This window comes from Neomonachus schauinslandi, chromosome 9 (genome assembly GCF_002201575.2).
Source record: "Neomonachus schauinslandi chromosome 9, ASM220157v2, whole genome shotgun sequence".
In the NCBI taxonomy this organism is placed as follows: domain Eukaryota; kingdom Metazoa; phylum Chordata; class Mammalia; order Carnivora; family Phocidae; genus Neomonachus; species Neomonachus schauinslandi.
The window spans coordinates 21,003,695-21,021,437 of NC_058411.1; the positions used below are offsets into that span (position 1 = coordinate 21,003,695).

The window sequence follows — 17,743 nt, forward strand, 5'->3', positions numbered from 1 at the left end:
GCGGCGGGAGGGCGGGGGCGCCGGCGGGGCCTGGGGCCGCCGCGGGGCGGTCCGGGCCGCGGAGGCCGTTGGGCCGGGGCGAGCGCGCGGCCCTGGCCCCAGACCCCGGCCGCCGGGAGGGAGGGCGGATGGGAAGCCGCCGCTTCCTCCCTGAAGCGGGCTCGGCCGCGCTGTCTCGAGAAGGGCACCCCGAGCAGCCTCAAAACAAAAACCGCGTCTGGGGAATTGGGCGAGTCCACAAGACCCACCGTGGTCCACTTCAATGCAGTGGAAGGTGAACGGCTTACTTTAGGGGTTACTTGGGGTGTTTCTGGCTGTTGTGCTTAGGGAGCCTTCACTGGGGCCATTTTATATTTCTTAAAAAAAAAAAAAAAAAAAGACGAAGGTTGAAAAGCACTTATCTCGGTTCCTTCCGAATCGGTAAAATGGCGAAGGGGAAGCAAAACCCCCATCGTATCTTCCACTAGCAAAAGCACCAAAGCAAACAAAAAAAGCTTACAGTGGTCAAAGTGCCCCTGCTTTCGCCTTGAAATTTGCCTACTTCTCCCCATTTGTCCCTTTTTGGTTACTTGCGATCACGTAGGTTTGCAAAAAGCAGTCACATAAATAACCTTGTCAGTCACCAACGCAATGTGATCACTAGTCCACCCCACTCTTATTTTTATTCTGACAATAAAACACGTTTTTGCCCGGTCCCAAACGCCGCAGACAAGCCCGCGGCCGCCCGATTCCGTACCGTTGGCGACTCGGGTCGATCCATCATGGCTGCGGCCGCTTACCCTGCTTTTCAGTCCCTGAGCCTTGTGGTCCTCCTCCCTTTGGCTGCCCTGTTTATATAGAGCCATTGCCGCTCTCTAATATAGACTCTGCCAGGATGGGAAGGTGCTTTTCAGGCCTACGTCACCGCCTCTCCATTTAAACACTAGATCCGGCTTTAAATAGTGAGAGCTGCTGAGAGCGGGGCTGGGAGGTGCGTGCTCCCGAGGCGAGAGGCAGGAGCGTGCAGAGCTCAGTTTATTTCTAGGTCCTTTCCTTACGCTGTAATTTCGCACCCAACAGGGCAGCTTTCAGAGTCCCAAGTTTTTTGTTGTTGTTTTGATGTAGCAGCTAGGGTTTCCTGTCTTTGTTAGGGGAAAATAGAGTCGCTGTACCTTCCTTTTATTTTTATTTTTGCTTTTAAACAGAATTGTAGCTCAGCTGTCTAATCGTTTTTGTATTGGAAAATGCGTTATTGTCGGGAATTAAAAAAAAAAAAATGCTTCCTACATGAACTGTTAGCTGCAGGGTACTTGACTTTGGTAGTGTTCTGTTCTTCAAGTATTCAGAAAATATGTTAGAAATAAAGCTTCTAATATGCCGTTGTTTTTCTATATTCAATGGAGACACGAAGCTTTTTGAAGAAATAAAGTGTCTAAAGCCTCAACATAGGACCTTATGTACACAGAACATTTATGTATAGGCGAATTGTGAGTAATGATAAGGAGGCTTAGTGCAAACTGGATCTCAAAAAAATTGTAAGTTGGCAGTATTTTTATTTCATTGGATATTAATATTCTAGATGGAAGTTAATCCGATTTACTTTCCAGTGTTCCCCCAGGGAACTAACACTTTGGAAAGGAACCTTCTAAATAATCATTAGATAGTGACAGTCATGGCTCTTTAATTTACCAGTTTGGAATATCTGTGTTTTGAAAACCAGGACAAACCTAAATTACTCTATTTTGTTAAAAGGCAAAAACTTTGGCTTAAGTAAGGTTTAGCATTTTAAATAACTTGGAAATTGCTTATTTCAGGGAGTGCCTATGTACCCCCATGCTTTTAAAACCATGAGTATTATGGGGGCTTATCAACTTATGAACAGTTCTGCTAAATTATTGTGTATATGTCATGAAGAATACACATTTCCCTTTAGAGCTTTTATGAAATTAAATGGTCAAATCGTAGGTTAACTAAGGTGCATAAGCAAAATCCTAAAACAAGATAAATTCATTAAATAGGGAGTGCCAGAAGAAAGCAAGTTTTGTAGCTGTAAATGTCTGGATCTCCAAGCTGAAGATTTTTAGGAGTGATTGACTTCAGAAAACACCAAACATCCAGTTTGCTGAAAAAATAATTTATATCATCAACTTAAGATTCATTGTAACAATTTAAAATTACACCACCTCTTTATAGTGCATTAAGAATTATTATTGGCTTAAAGAAAACCACTTTTTAAATGTTATTTTTGTAATTCAGTGGTTAAATCACCGTAGATAAAATGATACCTATAGTCAGTGACAATTTCCTTATATATAGAATCAGAATGTTAAAATAAGGAGGCCCTATAGAGTTTCACATTTTGCACATGAATAACTTAAAAGTTTACAGAGGCAGATTTGGTAAAATAAAGCAGGTTAGTGAGTGGAATAGCAAAGGTGAGAACCCAGATATATGAATTGTTTATCTGGTTGTGGTGAAAAGGAGCAAATTTTAATGGTTGAGGTAAGTTATACAGAGGAACTCATTATTTGTAGTTTTGGCAGTGTAAGAACACATTTTCTTAGAGGGTTCTCCTGTGATAACAATATTGCTGTTAGAGATGCTAGTGAAACATTTGTCTTTGAGGTTTGGTTATGAGAGCAAACCCTTGGTTTTATTGGGTAACTAGTAGTTCTTACCTTAAGCAGGCTATAAAACACAAATAATGACAAACATTAAAAGAAAAAGGCTGATAACCTTAACTGTGTGTGATAATGGATAGGATTTATAACAAGATAGCTCTAGTTTTATCACACTGACATGCAGACTTCTTGCCTAACACGTTAAAAATAGGATGTGGGTTGGGCAAATTACTATTATCTTTTGATTTTTAAAAAATACTTTATACTTTTGAAAGTGCTTTCACATTTATTCTCCTTTTATTCTTCTGGCAACCTTCTAGAAACAATCTTCTCCTCCAACCCTTCCCAAGTAATACCAACAATAATAGTAATAATTAGAAAACATTGAGGTTGTCCATGATTCTATTTCATGGCATCGTCTAGGCAGTAGTTGAAGGAAAGAAATCCTGGGAAAGAAGTCAGTGTGTCTTGTGCATCTGGGGCTTTAAGACCTGTTATTGTGGGTATATGAACAGTTTAATGGTGTAGCTTAAAGGCACAGACTGGTTGACAGAAAATAGAAATTACGTGATTTTTAAATTAGATTGCAGATAACATCAAGCAAATGACTGCAGGACGTAAGTTTAAGGCTTAGTGAGGAGGTTGTGAGATCTAACAAGTCAAAGGAAAGAATAATAGGAACCAGTTATAAGCAACCCATAAGGCTATTTTTGGGATCACATTAGGTGTTTTGATTATAACAACATAGGAAATTCTAACTGGAAATTGTGTGGACCTTGTATGTGTAAGGACTTCCTGTATATGAATTGCATTAGTATTTAAGACTTCTTTTAAAATATGCAGTCATAAAATAATCCATTTTAATTGAAGCAAATGATGTTTGTTAGGATGGCCATATCTTTAAAGTTGTATCTTCTAAAATAAATTTTGATTAGTTGGAAAAATGACTTGTATTATATTTAATTTGTTTTGAATATGTGAAAAATGATCTTTTTCAACATTTTTATTTTTCCTTTAAAGCCTAAATTGTACAGATCTGTGATTGAAGATGTTATTAATGATGTGAGAGACATCTTTTTGGATGATGGCGTTGATGAACAAGTTCTTATGGAACTAAAAACTGTGAGTTTGCCTCTTGTTGTTGTTTTAATAGTCATACTTTTTTTTTTTTTTTCTTTCCCCTTAAAATACTCTCTTTAGCCAGAGACTGATCCATAATTTTTCCATGGGATGAGCATTCAACTTTGCTGCAGGAGGCAGTGTGTGGATAGGTGAAGGAGGCTAGCTTTAGATAGCTCTACTATCCATCCTTTCTCTGCTCTTAGGCACACTGTATTTCAGTTTCATTATGTGTGATATGGGAATTGGTCAGACTTACCTTACAGGTTTGTTTTGAGGATTAAATATACTAACCATATGAAGTGCTTAAGCACAGTGTCTGGCAATAGCATTCACTATTACTAATGGACCGTTAACATTGTATATTTATGGTCTAATTATTTGACATACCTATAGTTTTGTTTTTCCCCCCCTTTTTTTAATGGTCTTCACGTACCTGTATTCAAGAAAGTGTTGTGGAGATTAAATAAGTGCTTGATAAAATAATTTTATGTTTTTAAGTCTGATTTTTTTTTTTTAAAGATTTTATTTATTTATTTGACAGAGAGACACAGCGAGAGAGGGAACACAAGCAGGGGGAGTGGGAGAGGGAGAAGCAGGCTTCCTGCCGAGCAGGAAGCCCGATGCGGGGCTCGATCCCAGGACCCTGGGATCATGACCTGAGCCGAAGGCAGACGCTTAACGACTGAGCCACCCAGGCGCCCCTGATTTTTTTTTTAATGTGGACCAAATATTAGGTTTATGATGTATTTGACATTGGGAGCTGGTTATCTGTCTCTTGGATTTCTTTGGATTTAAGCAGGAATAATTAGATATTTTTATTTAGCATTTGTGTTTTCTTGGTGTTGTAATGACTCATGAGATTATGGAATATTTTTGCCTTATTGCTCAGAACAGTGGTTCTCAAAATAAGGTCTCTGGAGTCCTGAGGTTTCCCCAGGATTGTTTCAAGAGGTCCATGAGGTTGGCCAGATGCCCAAGTCTGAATAATCATAGTTTGTCATATTTTCAGTAAAAGTTGTGTTCTGTGGCCAGTTAAACTTGCTACTCAAATGCACTGAGTACTTTTCCTTGAGATAACTGTTCCATATCCACAGTGCTTTATGTATGCTTCCCATTTTGATGCAGTGAATATTAAAAGGATGTGTACTGAGGAGTCAAGATGAGATCACTGTTAATATTAAGAAATGCGATTATTTGATATCCTTTAATGAAATGTGTTAATATTTGGAATACTGCATAATTCACTGAACTTATATTTTCTAAATGACCAATGCATGATGTTGCAAAATCCCTTCAAAGTGAAAGATAAATTAATGGATTTTAATCTAAAAGTATGAAAAGTTCATTGGTGTATGGTTTCAGATTCTACATTGTAGCTAACTTTAAAGAAACCATCACTTAAAATACTTCTTCTTTTCCCAGCTGTTTAGGTGTGCGAAGACAGATGTTCTTCATATATTCAACCAAAGTAATAAGATGGTTGTATACGCAGATAGGAGAATCCACCTATTTTTCCTTTAAGCTATTTGTCACTAAATTTGATTTGGTTATTTTTGTTAAAAAATGTATTATTTATGTTAACGTGATGGTTACATTGCTGTTTTTAAATGAATTTGTAAACAAACAAAAAACCCAACTTAGTTAATAATTTCATAAAAGCTCTTTGAGGTTCTCAGTAATTTTTGAAAGTGATGAAGGATCCTGAGACTCAAAAGTTTTAGAACTGCTGGCTTAGAAATTGGGTATTGAGCTCCTTGAGGACTATGTACAAATAAGTAATCATAATTAATGTTAAGAACATTTGTTATCATTTATCTATTCAGTGGAAGTGTGAGGCTGCAGTTTAGGAACTTATTTTAAATAAAGTGAACCTCACCTTTATGGTGATGAAATCTAAGAGTATTTAGGCATCTGTGGGTAACTTCTGTGGAGTTTTTGATAAGAATCTGCCTGTGTGAGGAAGGAAAAATACATACATTTAAGTGAAATGAAGAAATTTGTATTTACCTTGAGAGAAATGTAATGGTTATTAAAAGTGAAGAGTAGGCATCCAAAAATACAAGTGAAAGAATGCCAACTCTTGAGGCCTGAGTTGGAAGAATGGCAATATAAACTGCTTAAATAGCATAAAGTATCTCAGGATATGAATAAGAGAATAAGATTCCTTTGTGTTATATGGAGCAAATACTTTGCAGTTTATCTTACACTCATATAATGGTTGTCCTTGAAGTACTTTGACCTTTTGTAGAAGATAACAACATTTTTAAATGTAGAAAATCAGTTCCAAAGTCTTTAATCTACCCTAAATCAAACTAGTAGTCAATCCAGGTTGTTTGTTATCTACTCTTGTAGATAACAAGTGTGGGGAATTGATTTTTCCTACTGGTCCCAGTAGAATCAAAGGATTCTCTCCAAAGAGAAGGAGATGTCTTTGAGATTAAATAGATCTACCTGTATTTTTATTACATTTGACTGTTCAAATATATATTAGTGTAATATATATATAATGTAGTATATATGAATATTATATATGTTTTATACATTGATTTGTTTGATGGCTAGTTTTTAATGATAAAAATGGTGAATTATTCTACTTTGAATCCCTAGCCTCTGTAGAGCACAGTGCCTCGCATATGTGGTTGGTATTCAGTAAATATTTAATTGAATTAGTTAATAACAAACATGGCTCCAGAACCATGTAGTTCCATGTAACAGCCAGTAACAGAACAAAGTAGTTTAATATTTTTGCTGTTTTTCAGATGGAGCATACTCTTCTATTGTGGGTTGTAACTGGATTTAAAAATAAACTGTTGGGGCGCCTGGGTGGCTTAGTTGGTAAAGCAGCTGCTTTCGGCTCAGGTCATGATCCCAGGGTTCTGGGATCGAGCCCCACATTGGGCTCTTTGCTCAGCAGGGAGCCTCTTTCTCCCTCTCCCTCTACCTACTATTCCACCTGCTTGTGCTCTCTCTCTCTGTCAAATAAATAAATAAAAAATCTTTAAAAAAAATAAAAACTCTTATACTAAATTGAGTTTATGTTATTTTAATTCTCTGTACTAAATTTCTTCAGGATCGCATTAGAATTTCCAGAATGTGCCCTATCTGTGGTGATAAATGTTCCGTATCTGTGCTCTCCAGTATGGTAGCCACTAGTGACATGTGGCTATTAAGCACTTGAAATGTAGTTAATGGAACTGAAGAACTGAAATTTTAATTATAATTACTTGCAATTTAAATCACCATGTGTGGTTGGTAGATATTGTATTAGACTCTATAGGTTTAGACATTCTTGCTGACAAAAACTAACATTAATTTTGTGTTTTATGGTTTACAAAGGACCTTGTCATTAGTTCTAGCCCCTTCCTCCCCACATTTTGGCTGTTTCACAGACTTTTATCAGAAACTTCACCACTGCTGTGAAGGATACAATGGTGAATTAGATGATGAATTAAGATGAGTAATGACTGTGCATGTAATTTGAAGTTTAACCAGATAATGCTGGAAGAGAGGCGATTAAAAAAAGTCAACCCAATTCTCAGAGGTTATCTCTTGAAACACTTTGGACCTACTTTAATGTATAAACTATGGGAGATAGAAAAAAACACCTAAAACATAGTCTTGATAGTCTTTAATCTGTATTTGAATGTAAATTGTGTTTTGGATTAGTGAGTAATTATGGGTGGGAATGACCGTCTACAAATCCTGTTCAAAGTGAATGATAAAATCATCCTCATTTCTACACTGTTAGACCTATCCATATCTAAACAGCAAGTACCTATAAAACATGACCTCTGTCCTCAATAAAATAAAGTGAGAAGAATTTCCTCAATTGGAGACAAATCTGAAACTCAGTTTATTGGTCTCTACATCAGGTTTGTCAGCCTTGGCACTACTGTCATTTGTTACTTCTTTGTTGCAGAGAGCTCTTCTGTTCTTTGTAGAATGTTAACAGCATACCTGGCCTCTGCCCACTAAATGCCAGTAGTACTGCTCATTTCTGACAACCAAAAATGTCTCCATGCATTGCCAGATGTCCCTGGGGAGCAAAACCACCCCTGATTGAGAACCATTATTCTAAATATACTCTAGTTATATATAAATACTTGGGCCATAACTTGAACAATAATCTATTATGTTCTACTTCATTTATCCTTGGGGAAAACGCTGTACCCCAACCCCATTTCAGGGGAGCCCAGAAATGCAGTTTTCTTGTATTTATTCAGGAGCTAGATGTTTTGTGAAAGTAGAATCCTTCAAATTTCTAGCCTGGCAAACTGCCAGGAAATAGTAGATTTAATCGCAAATTTGTAGATCAAAAAATAGACTCGGAGGGAATATCCTTTGATAAGGTCATTTAGCAAATGGTAGAGACTTGAACGTAGGCCTTTTGTCTCCAGATGACATATACAATAACCAGTAAAAAGGAAGGTACCAGAGTTGTGACTAGACCTTTTGTGGTAGCAGCAGTATACTGTAGAGATTAAAACTTGGACCAGAGCTGGGATTAGGATGAGGCAAGCGAGGGGTCTAGGGTGTAGAATTTAAAGGACATTCAGTCTTCACTCTCAGGGTCCAGGTTCCCTGACTGGGAACACTGGAGTCAGACTGCCTGGATTATTTCCCACTTTTGTCTGCTATTAGTTGGTGGTCTTGGATAAATTAACTTACTGTTCTTCAGGTTCTTTTTCTGTAAAAAGGAGATAGTAACAATGTCTGTGTTAGAGGATTTTGTAAAAATGAGTCTGTACGTGTAAAGTTACTCTCAAAGTACACAGTAAGAATACAGTACAGGATTAATCTAGTTAATATGATCTATAGATGTACATTAGAGCCATTTGGGGAACAGAAAATGAGTTTTCTCCATGTCTAATTTCAGAGACCTGGCAAAGATTGATGAAATAGGATTGCCAAAAATAATAGCTACTGTGTTGGAGGGAAAATAGTATTATAAAAATAAAGAGAATTCTTCTGTTTCCTAAGCAAAATAAATAAATACATAACAATTCAGTATTCTTGATTGTTGTCAGTAGTATTAATATGATCACTGTTGCCGAAAACAGTATTGCATTGTTTGTTTTAAATAGCTGACATTTAAAAAACAGTATTTTGATAAATACAATTAAAATCATAAAGAAGAAATTGGATTAAAACAAAACATTTAGCTGATTTGAATTTTGTATTATTTGATATTATAAGTTTAATGCTAAGTATTTGTACAGTACTATATTTGTGTTTTTCACGTTACCTAGGATAGTATTTGGTACTTAGTAAATGTGGCTTCTCAATAGACTACTCCAACACCCCTTTTTCCTCTGCTGCCTACCCGACCCCAGCAGTTGGAAATGTGTGGGGCCATGTTTGCTTGTCTTAATGACTAGTGGGCACCTTTGGCATTTAGTCAGCTACAGCCAGGAATGTTGTTTTTTCTGTACACTTCCTGTGGCACTACCCTGTACAATAAAGAATTGTCCTGGCCAAAATGTCAGTAGCATCCTTACAGAGAAACATTATGCTAGAAAACAACAGTTTGTTTTCCCTTTTCTTCTTTGAAATTACTAAATGTCTGATAAGTTCTTAGTCATTTTGTTAGCTCCTGAATAAGTCTCTGCCTTGAAGGAGTTCATACTTCAGTAGAGAAGGTAGACTTAGTGTGAAAAGTATGATAGAAATATTTCTAGGGTTTGGAGGCAGTGAGTGATTTCTCTTGAGGCTGTGTGACTTTGACGTTTCCATTGTTTAGGGAATCATGAGGGAAGACTACTAGTCGGAATAGTTTACTAAGATTTAGACACGAGATATGTATGGTATATTCAGGGAACTGCAAGTACTTTGACACTGTTAGGAAAGTAGAATGCAAGTTATAGTAGCAGAGAAGTAACATAATTCTGTATTAAGGAGCTTGATCTTTACGTGAGAAAGATTCTCTGCGGTGCTAGTTAAAATGCAGATTTTTGGACCTCTGCTCCAGAGATTCTGACCTGATAGAGGCACAGTCTGACATTTTCTTTTTAATTCAATAACATATACCAAAAAATAAAAAAAAATTAAATTGACTTTTAACAACCCACTAATGGGTTGCAGTGTGCACTTTGAAAAGCATTGGTTTAGACTTTAATAGCGTGCATTAAAGTGACCTGGACAGGTTATTAAAACAGATTTTTGGCTCCATCCCCAGAGTTGCTGAGTCAGTAGGTCTGGCGTGGGGCCTGAGAATTAGTATGCCTAACAAGTTCTCAGGTGATGCTGATGACCCCATTTTTTTTTTAAAGATTTTATTTATTTATTTGAGAGAGAGAGAATGAGAGACAGAGAGCATGAGAGGGAGGAGGGTCAGAGGGAGAAGCAGACTCCCTGCTGAGCAGGGAGCCCGATGTGGGGCTCGATCCCGGGACTCCAGGATCATGACTTGAGCCGAAGGCAGCCGCTTAACCAACTGAGCCACCCAGGCGCCCCGTGATGACCCCATTTTGAGGACCACTGATTTATAGAGGATAGATTGGAAGAGCAAGTTTTCACTAGAAGGTAGACCCTGTGAGGAGGAGGATTTTTGTCAGGTTTGTTCACTGTCTGTTCTCAGTGCCTCTAATAGTGTCTAGTACATAGGAGATCTCAGGAATTATTTGTAGAATTTATGACTTGATGTGGGGAGCTCAGTGGGCTTAGTCATTACACTTTATGGTAGTACTGGTGAGAGGAAAGGACTTGAACCAGGGCCATACCAGTAAGGATAGATTGGAACAATGCTTTCCCCTGCTCATCGGGAAGCCTGCTTCTCCCTCTCCCATTCCCCCTGCTTGTGTTCCCTCTCTCGCTGTCTCTGTCAAATAAATAAATAAAATCTTAAAAATTTTTTTTTAAAAATCATGGTTTAAACAACTGTATCTTAAAGCATATAAACAATGGTACCTTGATTTTTGGTTTACCAGAGGCCAGGTTTTGTTTTGTTTTAGAACACACAAAACAAGTGTAGACGTTTTGGGTGAATGCAGACTGTTCAGGAACCTTTGTATGAAATATGTTAGTTGGAATGTATTTTATTCAGTGTGTAAGTGTCCGTTTTGTCCTGTGTGCTATGCTAGATGCCTACTCTACAGAGATGAACCAGATACAACTTGAGCTCTCAGAAAATAATTCTTTGTTACCCTAGGAGGAACTCTAGCTGTTTTTAATTTGAGATTTTTCAGAGACTTAGATTTCTTAGCTGGAAGTGATTTTAGAAGTAATTCAATTTGTCCTCTTTTTATTTTTATTTTTAAAGATTTTATTTATTTATTTGACAGAGAGACACAGGGAGAGGGAGAACCGGACTCCCCGCTGAGCAAGGAGCCCGATGTGGGACTCGATCCCAGGACCCTGGGATCATGATCTGAGCCGAAGGCAGATGCTTAACGACTGAGCCACCCAGGCGCTCTGTCCTCTTTTTAGATAAAGAGGAAAATGCCCAAGAAAGATACATAATTTGTCCACAAAGCTGAATAGTGGCCAAACCAGGACTGTGTTTCTTACTTTTGGTGTAATGCTCTATTACACTATTAGTAGCACCACAACCGTAATAATGAAAACTAACATTTATTGGTCACTGAGTTTATGCTAGATTCTGATAAACGTTTTGCATAAATATGTTACTGAGTCCTTACAACAACCCGTGAGAGAGAGATTGTTACTCTCTCTATAAGAATAGGCTTCAGGCAAATATAAATAGCTTGCTAAGGGGAATGGTTGCTTTGGGAGATTGACCTTTAGTTTACTTTTTTAGCAAGCCATTAGAGATACGCTGGAAATGTTATTAGCATGTAGCTACAAATATACAATTTCTAGAACAGTTGGAAGTGTTGGAAGATGATAAAGATCATTGTGAGTATGGTAAAAGGATCCTTTTTGAAGGATCTGATAGAAGTCTAAGGTGTGTTAGGCAATATTCCACGAGCATATCCTAGGGGAGAAAACAAAATGTGTGTAGGTGCTAGGTGCTTGTGTACAAAATGACTGAATTATTATTATTTTTAAAATATTTTATTTGAGAAAGAGAGAGTACATGTGTGCTCAAGAGTGGGGGCGGGGAGGGGGGAGGAGGGACAAACAGACTGTGCAGAGCCTAATGCCAAAATCAAGAGTCGGACGCTTAACTGACTGAGCCACCCAGGTGCCCCCAAAATAACTGAATTACATTTCATTTGTATATCTGAAAAATGGTTTGTTTCTTTCTTGGGCAATTTATTATAAGGGTTGAGGTTCTCCAGATTGAACACTAAGTCTGGTAGAGAGGAAATGTGTTAGGGAAAAGTATGAAATAGTCATAAATATTTTATTTTCTGTCTTTTGCCCATGTCTGATTTATTTTTTTTCCCCATTGTAATAGCTGTCCCAGGGTGAGAGGAGAAAATAGAGAAGTGGCAAAGCAAAAAAGGATTGTTATTCCTTGTCATGATGGAAGATGGGGGAGAATTTCAAAAGGTGTGGAGGGTTGAGAGTGCCTCTAAAAGCATTGGGCATTGCTGTTTCTTTTTTCTTGCGTAGGATCAGACAGATGGAAAGTTAGGCTTTTCTAACTTGAGGATTGCCTCTGTAACGTTTCTCATTGTTCAGATCAAGAAAAGATGAATTTATGTTTTATATGTATAATTTAAAAATTAGATATTTCATTAAAGGGAGATTTCCATGAAAATAGTTAAGAATTGATTTGATGTTAAAAAAAAGATAATCTTTGGGGCGCCTGGGTGGCTCAGTTGGTTAAGCCACTGCCTTCGGCTCAGGTCATGATCCTGGAGTCCCGGGATCGAGTCCCGCATCGGGCTCCCTGCTCGGCGGGGGGTCTGCTTCTCCCTCTGACCCTCCCCCTTCTCACGCTCTCTCTATTTCATTCTCTCTCTCAAATAAATAAATAAAATCTTTAAAAAAAAAAGATAATCTTTGATTATTAAAAAATTGCTTATATGAAATTCTGCCTGGAATTACTAAGGAATTACTGAAGAAAGTTTGAAGATATAAAAAGAAACAAAATTTTTCATTACTCTAAAGTAGCAAAAAATAAATTTGATACTTTAAAATTAATTTTCATTATTGTATATACTTGGGTAAGAATTAGATTGGTTTATTAGAGATTGGTTTTATCAGTTTTGAAAATGAAAGTATTTTATAAACAGATTAGTAAAATATGGTTTGTCCACATGTTCAGAGTTATCTTCACTAACATTCACTTAGAATGTTCCTTACTTTTCTTTGCCTTAGTTGTGGGAGAATAAACTAATGCAGTCTAGGGCAGTAGATGGATTTCATTCGGAAGAGCAGCAGCTTTTATTGCAAGTTCAGCAGCAGCATCAACCCCAGCAACAGCAACATCACCACCACCACCACCATCAGCAAACTCAGCCACAGCAGACGGTACCTCAGCAGGCGCAGACCCAGCAGGTCCTTATTCCTGCATCACAGCAAGGTGAGACTGGATATATTTTTCTGCTTACAACTTGGAAATGAAATTTGTCATTTTCAAAGAAGAGAGATACTGTAGGTTTTTCCTTTCTATTGACTGAGTGGGTAGTCTGTGTGTATTTACGTACAAATTTTGTATAAAACGTGGATTCTGTATTGTAGTAATGATAAACAAGTAGTTAACTAGTTGAGAGCCTAAGATGATATAAGTGTATTAATATTTTTTTGAGGAGGCTACATAATGGTGGATATCCTAAAATAACATCAGACCTATAAAGATTTATTTACTAAGGGTTTCGTTATTTTATGTGGTAAAATCGTTACCTACTTTCTTTATGAAATTGATTCATTTCTTCAAAGACATTTAAGTTTGGTTTTTATAAATACATCTTAAACACTGGGGGAGTTTTGTAAGTGTGGCAGTCTGAAATTTCAATTCCCTAATACTTTAAATTGACTGAATTAGATTTCTTTTAAGTGAAGAGTATATGTACATAACATAATTTATTTACTTAGTTTAGAGGTAAGAAAAACCAAGTATTTATAGAGTGTCCATAGTGCTTTGTACTGTGCAAGTAAATTTATAGATTTGTTTCATTGAAGCTTTAAAAAAAGGCTTTGTGAAGTAGCTCTTCTAACATTTCAGTGCTAAGGAAAATTTGGGCCCTGAGAAGGCTAGGAAGCTTGGTCTGTAACATGTAATAAGTATTTTCTGTCTTGACACATATGTATTTGGTTATGAAACTTACCTAGCATTTAAGTTTTGTAAATCTTGTTACTGGAGAGGAGAATGAAGATAAATGAAAAGTTTTATTTTAAGGTAACGGTTTAGTTACCCATTTGCCTTATTTGAGAGTATCTGAGAATATATAAGACTTAAAATTGATAGTGATATATAGTAAGTAATGCATGGTAGAAATGTCTGTTTGGATTGTTTTGCTGTTTATACCAAATAAGACTTTTAATATTTGGTTTTATTCTATACCTGCATCAAATAATTTTATCCTTTTGATCTGTTTTGATGACTGTTCCTCCTATTGCCTTCAGGCCTGGCACTAGGATTTTAGGTCATCATAAATTAAAATTTGATTTTCTTCACTCAGAGAATATTAGGATAATGGGATTATCTGTTTATTCTCTGAAATTTGCGGAATCAAACACTTAGCTCCTTTTATACTTACGTAACATTGCCATTCTTCCTTTCTTCCATTTTTTTTTTAACATTGCCATTATTTCTGATTTATATTTTTAAAAAGTTGGTGGAAGTAACTTAAGATTCTGGCAACTGTCAAATGGGAGAAGAGGGCTATGTAGATTAAAGACAACTAGTTAATAGTTTTTTTGAGCTCATTCTTAGTGGGTTACTAACTCATTCTAACAGTAGTAGTATATCAACAAAACAATATTGAGTTAGCAAGACAATTAAGTTGTGTTTGAAAATTTCCAGTTTAAGAATGCACAGAGCTGTGTGTGTGTGTGTGTGTGTGTGTGTATATATATATATATATATATATATATAAGGTATCTCATTACTTCATGTTCCCAAATTCCTTTGTATCCTTAGGTGTTGTTATTCAAATCTTTTTTTTAGTTGATGTTGTCTAGTATAAGATGGGTATATCACAGCTGTTATTTGCCGTAGAAATTGATAACAGTCTGAGGTATCAAATAGGTGAATGCATTTGAATGCAGAAAACAGGAAAAAAGTTTTCAGCATTGTATAGTATTCTTAGGATTATGAAATAGCCTCATGGTTCCTTGTTTGCACTTGTACTTTTTTTTTTTTTTAATAGCTGCTGCACCACAAGTTATAGTTCCTGATTCTAAGCTGATACAACATATGAATGCGTCAAACATGGTAAGACTCAGAACATAGCATTTTGGCTCTACTTATTCTAACTCAAAATTGTGATTATGCCCAAGTATATTCTGTATTAACAACCTGAAGTTTATTCAAAACTTGAACAAAATGGCTGTTTTATTTGGTTTCCTAATTATTGGATTTAGCAGCAGATCTAAAGTTTAACTTGATATTTAGACATAGAGATTCATAAAATTATGCAGTTTTCTGTTGAAAATACCAAAAGAATGATGCTTTGTGAGAGCTCTTTCATCCCAGGCTATTTTTGGAAAATGGGTTTAGGGGACCTACCAAACATAATATGCCAATTATAGTTGTTTCAGAAGACCCATTAATTACTAGAGGTCAGGAATGCTAAGAATTATAAACTTTAAAAATGAAAATGAACTGTTTGGATAGTTCAGGGTAACTGTTTTTAAGACCAAACCTTTAAAAAAATTTTTGCTCTGATTTAACAATAGCATAGCTTAATAAGATTTATTACAATGTGTACATTATTACTTTAAAATATATTTTAACCAACTGAGTTTATTATGCATTAGTCTTTTGGTATTTCTAAAGGATATTCACTGAACCTAAGTCCTCAAATTTTCAAATTTCATTTAGGGCATGTAGTGTTTCCCATCAAATACCGTACCATATAACTAAAATTAGAAAAACTACTTCAGATTCTTAGAGAATCTTTATCTATATACTTAAAGTTTTTTTTAATAAGACATTAAAATGAAGTTTTATTAGAATAATTATTCCAGCACTTTCTCATAAATGGCTTTTCTTTGTTCTGTTTACAGTAAATAGACTTGTTAGTGGAGTCTCACCTCTGACATTCTTAAATTAATCCAAATCTTTTATTTAAAGGCAAGAATCACTTTTAAAAAAATCTCTTACTGCTAGCAATGAGATTTTTTTTTTTCAGATAGTTCTTTTTTTTAATGAAAAAGCAAAAATATATGTTTTTCAAAGATTTATTTATTTTAGAGAGGGATGGGTGGGGGTGGCGTGGAGAGGGAAAGAGAGTCTTCAGCTGACTCCACACAGAACGGCAGAGCCTGATGCGGGGCTTGCTCTCACAACTCTGAGATCATGACCTGAGCCAAAACCAAGAGTTGAACACTTAACCGACTGTGCCACCCAGGTGCCCTGTAAAAGCAGTATTTTAAAAAATCACTTCTGTTTGGTGAGTAATGAGTAGTTGACCTCAAAGCTCATCTGTGATTGATAAGCCAGATAGGAAACAGGGCTTACGTACTAGACAAATGACTCCTTTTTAAATATACCAGCCTTACAAATTTATAGCTTGACAGAATTACAAATTTCTACATGATAGTAGAAATTACAGTTTTTATTTTTATTTTTATTTTTTTTAAGATTTTATTTATTTATTTGAGAGAGAGAATGAGAGAGAGCACTTGAGAGGGGGGAGGGTCAGAGGGAGAAGCAGACTCCCTGCCGAGCAGGGAGCCCGATGTGGGACTCGATCCAGGGACTCCAGGATCATGACCTGAGCCGAAGGCAGTCGCTTAACCAACTGAGCCACCCAGGCGCCCCGAAATTACAGTTTTTAAATTCACAAAAGAATCAAGGATATCTATTTGTCCTTGTAGTTCAGATTGCTGGAATCAGTTCTTCATAAAAATCACAAAATTCCAGCCTATCATGGAATCACAAGAATTTTTATCATTCAGAAAATTCCATTTCAAGTCTAAGGCCCCAAATTTCTTAACCTCCGTTCTTAAAAATGAAAGTCTCACTGTAGGATCTATATTGCAGTTTATGCTATTGAGACTGTTTCCTAGGGAGTAACTTGTGTCCTTTTGTTTTTTAAGATTTATTTATTCATCTAACAGAGAAGGAAAGAGAGAGCATGCGCAGACACAACGCAGGTGGAGGGACAGAGGGAGGGGGAGCAGGCCCCCCGCTGAGTGCAAAGGCAGACACAGGGCTTGATCCCAGGACCCTGAGATCATGACCTGAGCCGAGATCAAGAATCAGCCACTTAAAACACTGAGCCACCCAGGCGCTCTGACTTTTGTCCTTTTAAAACAGAAAATTTTGTAGAATGACTTGCAGTAGGCCCATCTGATTTCTAAGAATTTTAAGTTTTGAAAGAAAATTTTGAATTAAAATAGTGTTTAAAGAGACTGGGGCAAAATTAGTGGCCCATCTCTTACTTGTTATGTCTCCCTTGATTCTGAAGAGCATGTATTTAAACAGATCATAGGTCAGAAACATCTATCAGTAAAAGGTGTTAGCATTTATGGGTATTTTAGTATTTTAGTTGATGTTTTCAGTGTTTGCCCCATGTATTTTTTTTTTTTAAAGATTTTATTTATTTATTTGAGAGAGAGAGAATGAGAGAGAGCACATGAGAGGGGGGAGGTCAGAGGGAGAAGCAGACTCCCTGCTGAGCAGGGAGCCCGATGCGGGACTCGATCCCAGGACTCCAGGATCATGACCTGAGCCAAAGGCAGTCGCTTAACCAACTGAGCCACCCAGGCGCCCTGCCCCATGTATTTTATATGTTCTGAAGTAGTCACTGTAGGCTCTTTACAAATAAAAGTTTTTTGGTTTTGTTTGTTTGAATTATTATTACTGATTCAAAGATACCCATTTGATTGATTGATTTCCGTTTTCTTTTTTTTAATTTAAATTTTAGGTAGTTAACATACAGTGCTGTATTGGTTTCTGGAGTAGAATTCAGTGATTAATCACTTACATACACTACCCATTG

At 36.7% G+C, this 17,743-nt stretch overlaps 1 protein-coding gene and 1 non-coding gene across 3 annotated transcripts in view; both read left to right on the forward strand.

The window, feature by feature from the left end:
* The window catches only part of GTF2A1 (general transcription factor IIA subunit 1), a 50,550-nt gene that overhangs the window by 602 nt on the left and 32,205 nt on the right, over positions 1-17,743 (forward strand). The window contains exons 2-4 of one of the 2 annotated variants that reach the window (XM_021679617.2): positions 3,621-3,722; positions 12,951-13,155; positions 14,945-15,009. In XM_021679617.2, coding sequence (XP_021535292.1) covers positions 3,621-3,722; positions 12,951-13,155; positions 14,945-15,009 — 372 coding nt within the window. Of the gene's footprint in view, positions 1-3,620; positions 3,723-12,950; positions 13,156-14,944; positions 15,010-17,743 lie in introns of those variants that run through there. The other variant, XM_044917832.1, reaches the window with a different exon arrangement.
* On the forward strand, positions 14,171-14,314 carry LOC123325947. The gene has a single exon (XR_006540780.1). It is a non-coding gene; the product is annotated as a small nucleolar RNA SNORA79 (small nucleolar RNA).